Consider the following 16283-nt stretch of genomic DNA (forward strand, 5'->3'; position numbering starts at 1 on the left):
TTGACCAGGCATTCTGGTCAAAAACTGGATGCCTGGCAACCCTAGTGGGGAGATACGGCCCCAGCCCCTAAGCCCCACTTTCTTTTAAGGCAGGGCAGTTGTCAGTCAAAACTCCCATTATGAATATTTATGGCATAGGAGGAGCCAAATCCACCTTTCAAAAAGGTTTGGGAGAGGAAGGAATCGAACTCTCCAGCTCTGGAATTACAGGAGGGCTGTGGGTCAGGACTGAGGGGCACCGCAGAGCTGTGGGGGGCAGCCCAGGTCTGGGATAAAGTGGGGGCTGTGAGTCAGGATTGGCAGAGACGACCCATGCCTGCCGATAGTGCAGGGGGGGCAGAGTGAGGGCAACCCACGGCTCAGTCTGTGTGAGCATGCTCAATACAAGCCAAGCAGCAAATCTGGGGGGCACATGACCTTGCATGCCCCCCATGCATCCCCTCTGATTGAGAGGCACTGGCAGAGGTGTGGAGAGGAGCCCAGGGTTGGGGTAGCGGGGGGCTGCGGGATGGATTGAGAGGCACTGGCAGAGGTGTGGAGAGGAGCCCAGGGTTGGGGTAGCGGGGGGCTGCGGGATGGATTGAGGGGCACTGGCAGAGGTGTGGAGAGGAGCCCAGGGTTGGGGTAGCGGGGGGCTGCGGGATGGATTGAGGGGCACTGGCAGAGGTGTGGAGAGGAGCCCAGGGTTGGGGTAGCGGGGGGCTGCGGGATGGGATTGAGGGGCACTGGCAGAGCTGTGGGGGTGCCCAGGGCTGGGGTAGCAGGGGCTGCGGGTCAGGATTGAGGGGCACCGCAGAACTATGGAGGAGAGCTCACGGCTGGGATAGTGGGGGGCTGCGGGATGGATTGAGGGGAGTTGGCAAAGCTGGGGGTGCTGCACCAAAGCAGTGGGGATGGGGCCAGCTGATGCTCCTGGGTTGGAGCAGAGACACAAAGGGAGGGGGCAGCTGGGGGGACAACATGGGACTTTCCACCAAGGAAGCTTCTGCCTCCTGGGGCACATGCCCACATGCACCCTGTCCTGCCCCCTCTGCACACTGGGACTGGCTTGGCAGGAGTGGGGCTGGCTCTCTGCCCCACACCCTGCACCTGACGCTAACGCTGCCGGTTGGCTGGGGAAGTCCAGTGGGAGCCTCGTTCCTGCCACGCGCTCCGTGATTCACCCCCCCTGGTGCCCTGCACAGCCCCACTTGTGTGCAGCCAGCACCCCGGGGGCCAGAGCAGAGAGACCGGCCCAGCCGGGAAGCAGGGCGCAGCCAGGCCAGGGAGCAGGGCAGCCCACCCACTCCAGGGGCCCAGCAGAGCCAGCACCGTCAGCCCCAAATAACCTCAAAAGGGAGGCTTCCCACATGGCCTCCTCCTAGCCTGCCGTGCCCTGCAGGGCTCCTGGCCCACACTGCTGATTGTGTCCAGCCTCGCTCCCCATCCCCCATCCTAGGGAGCGAGAGACCCTGGAGAGGGCCCGGCTGCTGTCACTGCCTGCCCCTGCCCTCCCAGTGCCCCCCACGCTCCTCCCCCAGCCGCCTGGATTTGGGCTCCACCACTCATGATGTCCGGTGGGATGTTGGGAGCGTGGGAAGCCCAAGGGCAGAAGAGATGCCTGGCTTGCCCTGCTCCTCTGAGTATCAGCCCAAGGGGCCCGTCTTCTCCTGCAGTGCACCAACCCCTCATGGCCCCAGGCTGAGCTGGGCACAAGGGCAGGGCCCACTAACCTGGCCCATCCAGGCCCTGGCCTCACGGGCAGCTGCTGTCGACGCTGCTGGTCCCATTGCCCAGGTGGCTCTGGGCCCCGGGCGCCTCGTGTGCCGGGGTGGCCATGGCGCCCCGCTTGGCATGCAAGGAGGTGGCGGAGCAGCGGGAGGATCCAGTTGCCGGGGAACAGGGCTCGGGCCCCGCTCTGTGCCCCCACCGGCAGCAGTGCCCTGGCCCCCTGCGGAAGGGGATGGTGAAGAGGCCGTAGGTGAGGGGGTCCAGGCAGGGGTTGAGGAGGCCGAAGATGAAGAGGAGGTGGGTGAGGGACTGCGAGACGGTCTCCGCCATGGCACGGGGGCAGAACCAGTACCAGAGGCCCAGCAGGTAGTAGGGCGTCCAGCAGACGATGAAGGAGCTGACGATGACCACGCTCAGTTTCAGCACACGCAGCCGTGCCCGCGGGATGTTGTTGGTGGAGCGGCGCAGGGGCACCTCCTTGGAGGAGACTAGCGCGACAGGGAGCAGGGCTGTCAGGGCGGGGGGGCAGCCACCCCCACGCCACGTTAGCCATGGGGGAGCTGGCGCACCCCAGGGCCCAGGCTGCCCCCCGCGGCCCCACGCCGCTCAGCGTGCCAGGTCCATGGGCTTCGCTGCTAGTCGGTGGCGTCTCCGGAGAGGAGCGGCCATCCGAAGGGTGAGGGCCCTGATGTGAGCCCCAGGGCCAGGCTGGCTGCAGCACTCCACACGGGGCAGCCAGCTCTCTGGGTAACCTGGCCCCACGGACGAGCCTCGGGGCAGGGACCTTGGGCCTGATTCTGGAACTCGGGACCGGTCCAACCCTCAGCATGAGCCAGAGCCGCCTCAAGGCCCACCCCAGCCCCACCAGCGTCTCCCCAGCCCCATCTGTACCCAGGCCCACCACCAGGTTCTCCCCAGCCCCCAAAGTCCCACCCCAGCCCCATGTGTCCCCAGGCCCACCTCCCAGCCCCAGCCCACTCACAGAGGCTGGTGCCCATGCGCCGGGAGATCTCCAGCAGGATGCGGGCGTAGCAGCAGACCATGATGAGCAGCGGCAGGAGGAAGAGGCAGGCAAAGCCCAGCATGTTGTAGGCCGTCTCATGCCAGCGCTGGGGGAAGCTGCCCTGCGTGGTGCACTGGGTGAAGTTCTGCGGGGAGCGGATGGTGACTGTGTGGAACAGGAACAGCTGGAAGCAAAACAGAGCGAAACAGAGGAGAGTCGACCCTGGCGTGGGCCCGCGCCCGACCCAGCGGGGCCAAGAGCCAGACAGGGAGAGGGCTTTGCCAGCCCCTCCCAACCCCTCCAACACCCGGGTGAGGGCCAGGGCTTGGAACCACAGACGTTTGTGGGCCAAGCTAGCCTGCTGGGGACCTGGACATCAGGGGACAAGAGGCTGTCCCAGCACCCCCATGCCCTGTGGCGTGAGCTGAGCGCAGGGAGATGGGGGCGTCCGCCGTGCCCATCTGAGCCCAGCTCCGGAGAGACGGCTGCTGGGAATACCACGCAGGGGGGTGCCGCACTAACTGGGCTTTGCCATTTGAGGGAGCGCCCAGAGAGCTCCCCGCACACCACCCCTTCCCCCCACACCCTCCACCCCCCAGCTCACACTGCTGCTGCCCGACTCACAGCCCTGGCAGGCCCCTGGGGGCCCCCTTCAGCCAGCTGGGAGAGGAGCAGTGCAGTGTGAGGAGCCCCTCCCATGTGAGATGAGTTTGGGAGGGCTCAGCGGCCCCCGTTCCGCGCACGGCTAACAGCACAAGATGCCCACCCTTTGCCAACTGGCCCAGCAGACTCTGCTCCGCCCAGGGGACCGCAGGAGGGTAACGAGGGGCTTCGGCAGAACTGGGGTGGGAGCCCAGGGCTAGGACAGCAGGGGCTATGGGATGGATACCTGGGGGAGGGGAGAACGGGGCGGTATCTGCGGTGGGAGAAGAGGATGGGGTACCTGGGGTGGGAGGGGGCAGTGGGTATGTGCGGGTGGGGACCGGCAGGTACTTGGGGTAGGAAGGGACAGGGGTGTGTACCTGGGGTGTGAGGGGGCAGTGGGTATCAGTGGGGTGGGGACTGGTGAGTATCTATGGGGTGGGAAGGGGCAGGGGGCAGGTACCCGGAATGCAAGGGGGCAACAGCTATCTGTGGGTGTGGGGGACCGGCGTGTACCCACAGTGTGAGGGGGTAGTGGGTATCTCTGGGGTGGGGACCGGCGAGTATCTGTGGGGTGGGAAGGGGCAGGGGGTATCCGCAGGGTGAGGACCGGCGGGTATCGGGGGGGTGGAGGGACCGGCGGGTATCCAGGGGGTGGGGACCACGGGTACCTGGGGCGTGGGAGGACCGGTGGGCACGCAGCAGGTGGGGAGGCCCGGCAGGCGGGGAGGCCCGGCGGGCGCCCGGGGCATGGGAGGCCCGGCGGGCGGGGAGGCCCGGCAGGTGGGGAGGCCCGGCGGGCGCCCGGGGCACGGGAGGCCCGGCGGGCGGGGAGGCCCGGCAGGCGGGGAGGCCCGGCAGGCGCCCGGGGCATGGGAGGCCCGGCGGGCGGGGAGGCCCGGCGGTACCTGCGGCACGGAGAGCCCAGCACTCAGCAGCCAGGCCGCATACAGCATGCGGCGGTTCCTCCTGCGGGCCTGGGCAGCGGCCAGCGGGCGCAGGATGGCGGCCTGGCGGTCCAGGCTGATCACCACGGTGACGAAGGCCGAGGCGTGCATGGCCAGCAGCTTGAGGAACATGAGGAGGCGGCAGGCCAGGTCCCCCGCCCGCCACTGCACCGTGAGGTTCCAGGCGGCGTCCAGCGGCATCACCACGCAGGTGAGCAGCAGGTCGGCCGCCGCCAGGTGCAGCAGGAGCAGGCGGACGTGCGAGAGCTTCCCGCGCCGCCCGCCCGCGCCCGCCCACAGCACCGCCAGGTTGCCGGCGGCCGAGAGGGCGAGGAGCCCGAAGGTGAGGATGACGCGGGCCTTGGCGGCGGGGGAGAAGGTGGGCAGCTGCAGAGCCGCCTCGCTCCTGTTGGGCCAGGGGCCCCCCCCGCAGCTGCCCTCGGCGGGCGGGGGGCTGCTGGAGGGCCCCAGGCCCACTCCCTGGCTGGCGTTCATCACAGGGGCACGGGGGGCACAGCCTGCTTCCCCCTGCTGGGAGACAGACAGACAGACAGACAGCGTCAGCACCCACTCCCGGGGACTGTGACCCCCGAGGCAACTCCCCACCACGCAGAGCCCCCAGCCCTTGGGCACAGGTTCCAGGCAGCATCCTTGGCACTGCACAGGGCACCTCCTTATGGGGCTGAGCCCCGGGCCAAGACAGCCTGGCAGGGCCTGGGCACGGCAGGGCGGGGAAGCCTGGCGCAGCTGGATGAAGGGGTCCCGCTCGTACCGGTGCAGTCGGCCTGGGCCAGGGGGCAGCTGAGCTCAGCATGGGGGGAGCTGCAGGCCCAGGGGCTCCCACCACACCCCTCACTTGGACAGCTCCCCCATAGGACACCAGCCTCCCAGCCAAGGGCAGGAGCCAACGGCCCCAGCCTGGCAGTGGGCCTGGCCCGGCTCCGTGCTGCCCCCGCCAGCTATTTGTGTCTCTGCTTCTCTTCTCGGAGCGGCCTCCTGAATGATCTACGAGTGGCTGGCACCCAGCGCCAGCCGGGGGCACTTCCTGGCAGCCTCCAGAGAGCCCCGGCTGGGGAGTGGAACCTGGAGGGGGCTGGGAGCTCAGCCGGGGGGACACCCTGCCAGGCAAGGCCCCTGGCTGTGGAGCTCTCCCTGAAGATCCACCAGGCCCCGAGGAAGGCCAGGAACAGCTTCTCCTCCCTTCCCACTATCACCGACTTCCCTGGTCCTGCCGTTCTGTGCAGCCCAGACGCCGCAGTGATGGGCTCCAGCTAACGATCGGCATGGGGAGGGTGGAGCTGGCACCAGCGAGGGGAGGGCCGGGAGCTGTCCCACCCTCCAGAACACAGCCCACCTCACCCTCCCCGGCCTGCCTTGGCCAGAGAGCTGCTCCCACAGCATCCCTGGCCCCAGCAGCTCCCTTAAAGAGAGAACGCCCCATTCGATCTCCGCTCCAGGGCCGCTCTCAGCAGTGGGCCCAGGCTGGCCCCTGAGGGGCTGTGGGGGGTAGTGGAGTCACCAGCAATCAGCCTCTGCTGAGCAAGGCAGGTGCCCCCTCCCCCCACAGGGAGCTCCCAGTCCTCCCCCACCCCCAGGCTGGCAACGGGCACGGAGTGGTCCCAGGCGTCTGTGAGCTATAGGAGCATCAGAACGGCCAGACGGGGTCAGACCAAAGGTCCATCCAGCCCAGTGTCCTGTCTGCCGACAGTGGCCAGCGCCAGGGGCCCCAGAGGGAGTGACCCTAACAGGTAAGGACCTAGTGATCTCTCTCCTGCCATCCATCTCCACCCTCTGACAGACAGAGGCTAGGGACACCATTCCTCACCCATCCTGGCTAATAGCCATTAGTGGACTTAACCTCCATGGATGTATCCAGTTCTCTTTTAAACCCTGTTATAGTCCTAGCCTTCACAACCTCCTCAGGCAAGGAGTTCCACAGGTTGACTCTGTGCTGAGTGAAGAAGAACTTCCTTTTGTTTGTTTTAAACCTGCTGCCCATGAATTTCATTGGGTGGCCCCTAGTTCTTATCTTATGGGAACAAGTAAATAACTTTTCCTTATTCACTTTCTCCACACCACTCATGGTTTTATAGACCTCTATCACATCCCCCCCACTTAGTCTCCTCTTTTCCAAGCTGAAAAGTCCTCGCCTCTAATCTCTCCTCCTATGGGACCCGTTCCAAACCCCTAATCATTTTAGTTGCCCTTTTCTGTAACTTTTCTAATGCCAGGTCAGCGTCCGTGCCGCATGCCACACTCTCTGGGACACAGGTGCATGCCGTGCCCACAGCAATACCCGGGGAGGGGACGTCCCTCCATCGTGCCCGGGGAGTGGACGTCCTGACAGAATCCGCGCTGTCGCTAACAGTGGGAGATGTTCCCTCTGCCGGTCCCACCCAGACACCTGCTGAGGCGGTTGTGGGGCCGGGCAGCCCCCGCACCCAGCCTGCACCAATCCGCAGCCCCCAGGCGCATCCGGCCCCTGGGCAAGGGGATGCCTGCCCAGCCTCCCCTGCCCCATGCATCCCTCCCAGCTGGGACAGCAGAGGACAAGGAGCAGGGCCCCAAGCCACCCACCCCCCTCCTCACCTCTGGCCACAAACTCCCACTGCTCTGCGTGGGTCAGAGCTGGTGCTGCTGGTTCCCGCTCAGTGTCCGGAGCCTCCCTCGGCATTAGCGGTTGCACTGCATCCCCGCGGCAGCGAGCCAGCCGGTGGGCCCCCCCCACAGCCAGCCCCCACTCGGACTCCAGTCCCACCAGTCCCAGGGCTGGGAGGGGGAGAAGCTGCTGTCACTGCCACCTGCCCCGTCACGTGACTCGCTGGACGCTGACGCAGCTGATCGATGAGATGCCCTTGACGGCTCAGGTTGCTTCTTGATGGAATAAACTTGTGTTTAAAAGGCTTTGCTCACCCATCCCCCATGTGGCACCCACACACATGGTCACACGCACTCACACACACACTAACCCTGAGTCACATGTAGTCACACCCTCACACTCACACGTGCATTCACGCACTCCCAGTCAGACGTGTACTAACATGGCATCACTGGCACAGTCACACACTCACGTGCACTCATGCACTTACACACACTCACACACAGATATGCACTACTCCTGAGTCACATGCAGTCACACCCACACACTCATTCACATGCACTCATGCACTCCCAGTCAGACGTGCACTAACACGGCATCACAGGCCCGGTCACACACTCACATCCACACTCTCACACACACATGTGCTCCCCCCAAGAGCTGCCATGAGTGCGGTGGTCTGTCCGGACAGCCTCCCTTGCTGGACAGCGGGGCAGGCATGGGGCACACAGCCCTGCCAAGCAGCCTGTCTCCGCTGTGGAGGGGTGTCTGGCACCCCATCACAAAGCACAATAGCCCTACCCCAGCTTGCCTCTCTCTGCAGCTCCTCCATCCAAAGCCCTGGGCAGATGAGGGGCTGGATCCACATCTGGGGATGTTGGATCCGCTTGGGCCCAGGTGCCAGGTACAGACCCTGCCCACGGGGACCAAGTGGACAGGACAGCCGGGAACTCTGGCTGGGGTGCACCAGGTCCTTAGGGCTGTGGGGTGAGCTGTAGGCCTGTCTCCCCTGTGCCCGGGATTCCCCTCTGGCTGGGCTGTCTCCCCAGCCGGCAGCACCAGGGTTGTCTCTGGTGCTGGTGGAACCTGGCATTGGGGTGGAGCAGCCCAGGAGCTGCTGGCAACCTGGCATGGCCTCTGCGGCCACAGCACATCCTGGCCGTTTTCAGCAGGAGCCACTGAACCGATGTGGTTGCTGGTCTGTTAAGCTCTCTGTGGTGCAGGGCTAGACCCATAAAAGCAACGCTTTGGCATCCAGAGGCTGGCAGGGTGGGGGGCTGGACATCCACCCCATCGCTGCCAGACTCACAGATCGGCTTGGTGCCCGCCGGCACCCTCTGACTCCCCTCTGGTGCAAGGGGCGCCCCTAAGCCTGGATGTCCCTGCCTGATAGGAGGCAGCGGTGCTGGGCAGGGGGCCACCCAGTGCTACCTTGGCAGTAGCCTGCCCCCGTGCTGCAGGCCTGGCCCAGGCAAAGCACCTGCCCCACAGCCTCCGGGCCTCGCTCCTCAGACACAGCTCTCCAGTGACACCCCGTGGCCGGCCGGGGCACATGTCCAGCCCTGGGGAAAGCTGGCAGACACCAGCACAGACAGCCTGCCGGATGTCTGGACCCAGGTGTCACGGCGTCCCCGAGCGATGCTCTAGAATGGCTCCCTACGAAGCCAGTCAGGACTCTGGGGAAGTCTCCTCTCAGGGAGCAGCCTGTCTGCAGGACACACAGTTCACCCGGCTTCCACCTTCCAGGGTCTGACCTCGGAGCATTCAGTATCCTCTGCCCCTCCGTGCGCTTCCCACAGCAAGTCCGCCCAGGTGCGGCTCCTGGGGAAGCCAGAGGGTCCTGCCCCCCAACTCCGCAGTCAGATGGGACTCTCAGCCAGCCAGTAAAACAGAAGGTTTATTAGACGACAGGAACATGGTCTAAAACAGAGCTTGTAGGTGCAGAGAACAGGACCCCTCAGCTGGCTTCATTTTGGGGGGGCAGGGAGTCAGACAACCCCGTCTGCACTTCACTCCATGTCTCCAGCCAGCCCCAAAACGGAAACTCCCTCCAGCCCCTCCTCCCCTGGACTTTGTCCCTTTCCCGGGCCAGGAGGTCACCGGATTCCTTTGTTCTCCAACCCTTTAGCTCTCACCTTGCAGGGGAGGAAGGGCCCAGGCCATCAGTGGCCAGGAAACAGGGTGTCGGCCATTCTCTGTGTCCAGATCCCTGCACACACCTGCCCTCTAGGGCTCTGCAACGATCATACACCCTTATCCCACCCCCTAGATACTTAAGAACTGCAGAGGGGAAACTGAGGCACCCCCACACTATTCAGAGGAAACATTAAGAACAATCCCACTTCATCACACCGGATTCAATCAACCAGGACCCAGGTCTGAGCCGCTGCTGTGGCTGATGCGCTTGGCTTGGCTGCACCACGGGACAGGCCTGGGGAAGGACAATCCAGCTACCCCACGGTGGGTCCCCACCCCCCAGCCCAGCTGCCAGCAGGAGTCTCCGCAGGACACAGTGAGGTGCTGAGTCCCCATGGACTGTGCGACCTCACAGGGAGCATGGTGCTGTCACACGCTCACCTCACACGGGCCGGGGATGTGCTCTGCGTGTGCATCATGGCACTGCCTGGACACGTCAGGGTGCAGGGATCGCACACACTCGCATTCAGCGGAGCAGCATGTGGCCCCTGCCCCGTGATTTGCCCAGACGGGCCCAGACAGGGGGCTGCTGTTTGTCTCCGCAGGTGACCTGAGGTGGCAGAGCAGGGAACCAAGCAGGGCAGAGCCAGGATCCACTGAGACAAACCGAGCGTCATGCTGGCTCCAGAGCGCAGTTCTGGGGCTCTCAGAGGCTCAGCCCCTCCATCTGTTGGGGGTGCTGAGTGCCCTGGAGCCCCCACCTCCCAGCCTTGCCGTGAGATTCCACCCCCCCCTCCATGGCCCGCGGCCCTGTGCATTGCACAGCCCCTTGCAGGCCAGCGCCCCGTGGCGAAGGGCCGTTCCCGTATGGAAGGTGCCCAAAGACTCAGGCTGCTGCAGCCACAGAGAGAGGTGCAGGCTGGCACCACGGGGCTACTGGCCATTTAACCCGGCGCCAAGGGGAACCGATGGTGCCCAGAGGAGCACAGGCCTGGGGGGGGCAGCGTGGCCCATGCCGAGACAGGCCTGGGCACCACAGGGGTGTTTTGCATCTCAAAGGCCGTGTCTCTCTGGCAGAAGGAATTAATGTTATTAGCAAGTCAGTTCACAGCTAAGTGGGGCTCATTAGCTGCCCAGCCCCTGCCCCAGAGCCTGGGGAGGGGGAGGAGATGGAGCCTCCTCTGGTCTATTAGCATCTCCCTGTCAATCCCAATTAGCAACATCCCTGTAATGGGCTCTCCCAGCTGCCCAGGACAGGCCCCACACACGTGCCAGGAGTGGAGCCGCCCCACGGCGGGCCCCATGCTGGGAGCCAGGGTCAGGAGCCAGCGCAGGCAGGGATCCCAACCCCCGTGGACACAGGCCCCACTCTGCCCCACATCCCCAGCGCCCCATTCCTGAGCACAGTGCTCACCACCACTCCCGCAATGCCCCTCACGCCTGGAGCCATGGGGAGAGTCTCGGCTCTCAGGAGAGAGCAACAGGTCCTGGCCCTGGGCATTGGGGTGGGAAACGCAGCCATACAGCTCTGCCGAGAGCCCTGGGCTAGGACCCGCCCAGCCCCTTAGGCCTGTTGCCCCACTGCCTGACGGGGGCGGGGACTCCCCAGGGAACAGCTGTGATCACTTTCCCCAATTCCCACCCACAAGCCCCCACAGGCTGCTGCCTCCTGGGCTGGGAGGTTTCACACCCTGCACCTGGCTGCATTTACACATGTGCCAAAGCCCCAGCAGCTGAGCCCAGCCTCCCTACGACCAGGCAGAGCCCCGCCTTCCCTACCAGGGCATTGGAGAGTGCTCTGAACTGGGACTCCGCTCTGCCCAGGGTCCAGGTGTCATGGGACTGTGACAAAGTGGGACTGTTCTTAATGTTTCCTCTGAATACTGTAGGGGTGCCTCCGTTTCCCCTAGTCATTTCTTAAGTCTCTAGGTGGTGGGATAAGGGGGTGTAATTGTTGCAGAGCAAAGGGCCAGGGTACATAAATGGCGACACTCTGTCTCCTGGCCACTGATGGCCTGGGCCCTTCCCCCCTGCAAGGTGAGAGCTAAAGGGTTGGAGAACAAAGGAATCCGGTGACCTCCTGGCCCGGGAAAGGGACAAAGCCCAGGGGAGGAGGGGCTGGAGAGAGTTTCAGTGTGGGGCTGGCTGGGACATGGAGTGAAGGGCAGACGGGGTTGTCTGGCTCACTGTCCCCCAAAATGGACCCGGCTGAGGGGTCCTGTTCTCTGTACCTACAAGCTCTGTGTTAGACCATGTTCCTGTCGTCTACTAAACCTTCTGTTTTACTGGCTGGCTGAGAGTCCCGTCTGACTGCGGAGTTGGGGGGCAGGACCCTCTGGCTTCCCCAGGACCCCGCCTGGGTGGACTCGCTGTGGGAAGCACACGGAGGGGCAGAGGATGCTGAATGCTCCAAGGTCAGACCCAGGAAGGTGGAAGCCGGGTGAGCTCTGTGTCCTACAGACAGGCTGCTCCCCGAGAGGAGACTTCCCCAGAGTCCTGCCTGGCTTCCTGGGGAGCAGTTCCAGAGCATCGCCCGGGGACTCTGTGACAGGGATCTCCATCTATTTATCCGGGGCTGAATCCTGATCCTCTCTGTTGTGTCGTTCCCCCCACTCCCACGAGCTGGGCCTGTGACACCCCTTTTCCTACAGGGGGACAGAGCTGGGAGATAATCGGGCACAGAACCACAGAGTCGCCATTGATACCATGTGTAACTAACACCGCACCGTCTATCGCAAAGGGCTTGCCAGCCCATACACTGGGATCACTCACCCCCTGTGGAAATGCAGCCACCTCTGGGGTGGGATGCAGCAGCAAAATGACACAGCATGTTAGAACAGGAAGCTCAGAAGCATCCTGCATTCAGTGGACTCTAGTGAGGCCAAGTGAAATGAGCCACACAGGAACAGGGGCAGGACAGGGGCTGAGCTCACCCACCCCAGGGCTAAGCCCCAGGGGATCTTTAATGAGCCCCAGTAGGCAGGCCATGTGTTGGGGGCACTTAGCACTAGCCTGCACCCAGCCCTGGGGAAGGCAGGACAGCCACCGCACAGGGGTGCCTCACGCCCCTTGCAGAGCTGGGATTCTGGGGCTGTGCAGAGCTCTCCCAGGCCTGTGCATGCAGGAGAGGGCAGAGGAGAGCAGGGGCCCATCCCTCCCCCAACCGGGGCAGTGGCCTCCATGGCTCCTTAAGGCAGCGGCTCCTCGTGGGCGCCAGGCAAGGGACCTCACATACTGGCTGGTTCGAGTCTCCTTCCCTGCCCTGGGGGTGCCCCAGCATGGTGCTGGTCCCATGGGGTCACAGGGATGTGAGGGAGGAAGGGAACCCTGGGTCCTCCCCCCGCACAGCTCAGGAGAATCCCTCCTGCAGGCAAAGGGCTTGTGTAGCATCCTCCCCAAGTGGGACCGAGGGAGACAGAGGCCCAGAGGGTGGGCAAAGGGACCTGCCCAACAAGCCCCCACACCAAATCGATGTCTACCCACCCACGGCCTTATCATGGAGCCCACCGCTGGGGCGTGAGCTCTGTGGCCAAGCCAGGAATAGAACCCAGGAGTCCGGGCTCCCAGACCAGTGCCCTAACAGCAGGGCAGCCTCCTCCCAAGCAGCAGGTCCAGTTCTGGCTAGGAGGCCGAAGCAGAGATGCCTGTTGATCCATAATGGTTCCCCCTTCCCACCCCCAGCTCCCCCGGACGCCACGGCAGCAAGAAGCAGGAGGTCACAGACACAGGTTTATTCATTCACAGCATCACACCAGCTTTCAGATCTCTTCAGCTATTGTCCCCTGGCCTGGAAATAACTCGATAAATACCCTCCCACCGCTGCATGTGCCCCACGCCTGCACGTCCCCAGCATGCCCCAGGCCTGCACATCCCCAGCGTGCCCCAGGCCTGCACATCTCCAGCGTGCCCCAGGCTTGCACATTTCCAGCGTGCCCCACGCCTGCACGTCCCCAGCGTGCCCCACGCCTGCACGGCCATGCACAGCTGCATTGTCCTCAGAAGGGGGCACACGATCCAGGGCAGAGTCCGTCAGCCAGCGACAGCGACAGCGTCCCTCTCATTCCTCCCGTGCGTGTGGCCCTCTCCAGCCGGGCTGCCAGGGCTCATGAGGACTTGCTCTGCCACCGGCTGCTTCTCAGGCTTCTCCCCCTGGCTGGGCAGTGGAGATCAGTCCTGGGGAAGCAGGGCCTCCAGGAGGGAGAGGAGCTCGCTGGAGAGATCCTGCAGAGAGGAGCACAGGGATCAGGGGAGCCACACAGCCATGGCCAGACCCCCTGGGCGCTGACTCCGGGAGCGGGACCCACAAACTGCCCCTGGAGGGCACAGACAGGCTGCAAGCAGGGCAGGGCCAGCGAGACCCTGGAGCGAGGGCACTGAGCCATTCGCGCTGCCCTGTCAGCCGAAGCGACTCCCACAAGGGCCGGGGAAGCGGGGTGGTCTGTGTCAAGCCCCCACAGGCTCTGCTGTGCTGATCGGCTGAGTAGCCCTGAGCATGTCCCTCCCAGCTCCCCACGCCTCAGCGCCCACCCTGGAAAACCCTTCCCCGCTGTCCCCCCGCTTCCCCGGGCCGTGCACGCTGCCCTCCGCTCAGGACCCGGCCCACGGGCCACTGCAAGGGGCCGGGAACGTGGGGAGTGCCTGGTTCCCTCAGCCCCTAGCGCCACTCAGGCAGAACCCTGCCAACTGCAGCAGTCGCAGCGCCAGGCCAGGCAGCAGGCGGGTTCCCCAGATCTGTGGCACCGAATACGCACCACGGGGGTTACTCTGGCAGGTAAACCGAGGACGCAGCCTAGGCTGACGGGAGGGCAGAGCACGAACATACCTGGGAGGACAGGCCCACGCCTGCAAACTCAGCTGGCAGCAGCATTGGCCCCGCATCCAGGGATCGCGCCCCGTGCAGCTCGGCGGGCGTCCCCGCGGCAGGGCAGTAAGGGAGCGAAAGCCAAGCGGCTGTGTCTGTGCCGAGTGCCCCGTGCGGCTCGGCGGGCGTCCCCGCGGCAGGGCAGTAAGGGAGCGAAAGCCAAGCGGCTGTGTCTGTGCCGAGTGCCCCGTGCGGCTCGGGGGGCGTCCCTGTGGCAGGGCAGCAGGTGGGCGACACCCAGGACGCTGCGGCCGGGGGGGACCTCTCCCACGGGGCTGGAGATGCTGCCTGGAGGCCAGGGGTCCTGGCCTGGCAGCAACCCAGCCCCTCGGGGCACACCTGGCAGCGCCGGCGTGGGCCCTCTCTCCTCTGGGCCAGCGTCTCCTCGCTGAGCCCCAGCAGCTCCGACAGGTGGGAGATGTAGCGGATGGTGAGGCGCAGGGTCTCGATCTTGGTCAGGCTCTGGCCGGCCGGTGCCACCGAGGGGGGCAGGTAGCGTCGCAGGGTGTGGAGAGCCTTGGACAGGTTCCTCATGCGCAGCTTCTCCCGCTCGCTGGCGCTCTGCCTCTGCCCGCCACCTGCCCTGCCCCGGCTGCCCTTCCTGCTCCCGTAGGCTGGGCGCAGGCCAGCCCTGTGTCTTGGCGTCAGCACCAGGCTCAGGGCTGCAGGGCAGCTGCTGCGGGACTCCTGGGGAGCTGGGCAGAGGGGGTAGAGGGGTGAGAGGCCGCTGGAGTCTGTGGAGGGTGTTGGGGAGCAGCTGCTGTACCCCTCCGTGTTGGGCTGGACCCTGCCCCACTCCTGCAGCAGGGCCTGGCTCGGGAGCAGCTGGAGATCCTGGGCTAGGAGCTGGGCAGGACAGCTGGCCATGGCGTCAGGGCTTCTCAGGCTGCGTGTGGGGAGAGCGCAGCAGCCCCAGGCTTTATGCTGAGGCCGGAGGTGTGAAGTGGCACCTTCGCAGGGACCATCAGCACATCAAAGCCCTGGGGGGCTGGGGGCTGGGGGAGAGAGCTCCTTTGAACAGGCTGGTGTTGAATTTTACCCCAGCTGGGGTGGAGCTGTGTGACAGGTCACGGACCCCACGGAGCCCCAGCTGCCGGTCTGCGACAGAGCCTGCCCAGGTCCCCATGCCCAGCTGGCGAGGGCATGGGCGGCTCTGTGTGACTGGTCTGGGTCCCCACTCGCTCAGAGGGGGTAGCTTGCACCCCACTGCCAAGGGCAGGATGAAGCCATACGTGGGAGGGCGTCCCGGAGGCTGTGTGCATGTGTTCCTAGGGGCAGTGCCAGCAGCCCATGTTACTGGGTGGGGGACAGAGGTCCAAAGCCACACAGAGAGGAAAAGAACCCAGGAGTCCGGGCTGCACGCCCGGGTGCTAACCGTTATCCCACACTACTCAAACCTGGCCAGGCCCTGCCCTGAGTGATGGGGCAGGAGACTCGTCCTCACTCATTGTGGGCTGGGGGCAGAGCTTGGGCCAGAGGGGCGTGGGGCAGGTGCCTCCTAGAGCAGGGCCTGAACCAAAACCCATCCCTCCCGGATGCTGGAGCATCGGGCCCAACTCCAGCTCCAGGCCCTGATTCCCCAGCCGGTTCCTGAGCCCAACCCCCGACATTCTGGGGAGGGGTCCAGCAACCCAGGGACGTTCCCCCTGCACGGGCCTGGGCAGGGGCCTTGCGCCCGCTCCCTGGGCACCACTGCACTGCTGCCCTGCAGGCGCCAGGCAGCCTGGGCCAAGGGGGCGGGAGACAGCGAGGGATCAGAGCAGCCTGCCCCTCCCGGCCCCAGGCTAATGGCATTTCACACCCTGCCACTAATGAGCCCAGCAGCCGCATTATCACATCCAGGCCAGGCTCAGGGGCTCTGCCCCCACCCGGGCCTGCTGGCTGCAGGGGGCCAGGTCTGTCGGTCTGTCTGTCTGTTGCTGCCCATCAGCACGTGTGGGGGGGCAATGGGGTGAGAGGCCCTTTGCAGTGGTAGCTGTCATGGGGAGGGGCAGACCCAGCTCCCCAGGGCTGGGAACGTGAGGGCACCTCGCCACCAAGCACCTGCCCCAGCGAGGGGCTCATTGTGCCCTCCGTGCCCAGGGGGCAGCCACCACACAGCAGCGCTGGAAGGATCCAGGAGCCCCCGACCCTGGGGGCAGCAGTGGGCTTGGGCCCAGCTGTTCGGAGATGCTGCCCCAAAGCCTGCGGCCATCCCAGGCAGACAGCTCAGCTGCAGGGACCCCGTGCCCAGGGAACTGGAGCACTTGTGAAGCAAGAATATTAAACACACACCCCCAACACACACACACACCCGCTGGACACTCCCGGGGGGTCGGGAGGGGCCTCAGCAGGGAAGGGGCCAAAGCAGTGCATTGTGAGAGGGTGACAAGAGGGAAACAAGGT

At 65.1% G+C, this 16283-nt stretch overlaps 1 protein-coding gene across 1 annotated transcript; it reads right to left on the reverse strand.

The window, feature by feature from the left end:
- Positions 1–1457: 1457 nt before the first annotated feature.
- Positions 1458–14432, reverse strand: LOC102939355 (gonadotropin-releasing hormone II receptor). The gene is made up of 4 exons (XM_037911058.2): positions 14238–14432; positions 4264–4833; positions 2693–2897; positions 1458–2198 (listed from the first exon to the last, which is right to left on the reverse strand). The coding sequence occupies exons 1-4, from the start codon at positions 14430–14432 to the stop codon at positions 1735–1737; spliced, it is 1434 nt and encodes a 477-aa protein (XP_037766986.1). The 3' UTR covers positions 1458–1734.
- Between the last annotated feature and the right edge of the window lie 1851 nt (positions 14433–16283).

Source organism: Chelonia mydas, chromosome 10 (genome assembly GCF_015237465.2).
Source record: "Chelonia mydas isolate rCheMyd1 chromosome 10, rCheMyd1.pri.v2, whole genome shotgun sequence".
Classification (NCBI taxonomy): Eukaryota; Metazoa; Chordata; order Testudines; family Cheloniidae; genus Chelonia; species Chelonia mydas.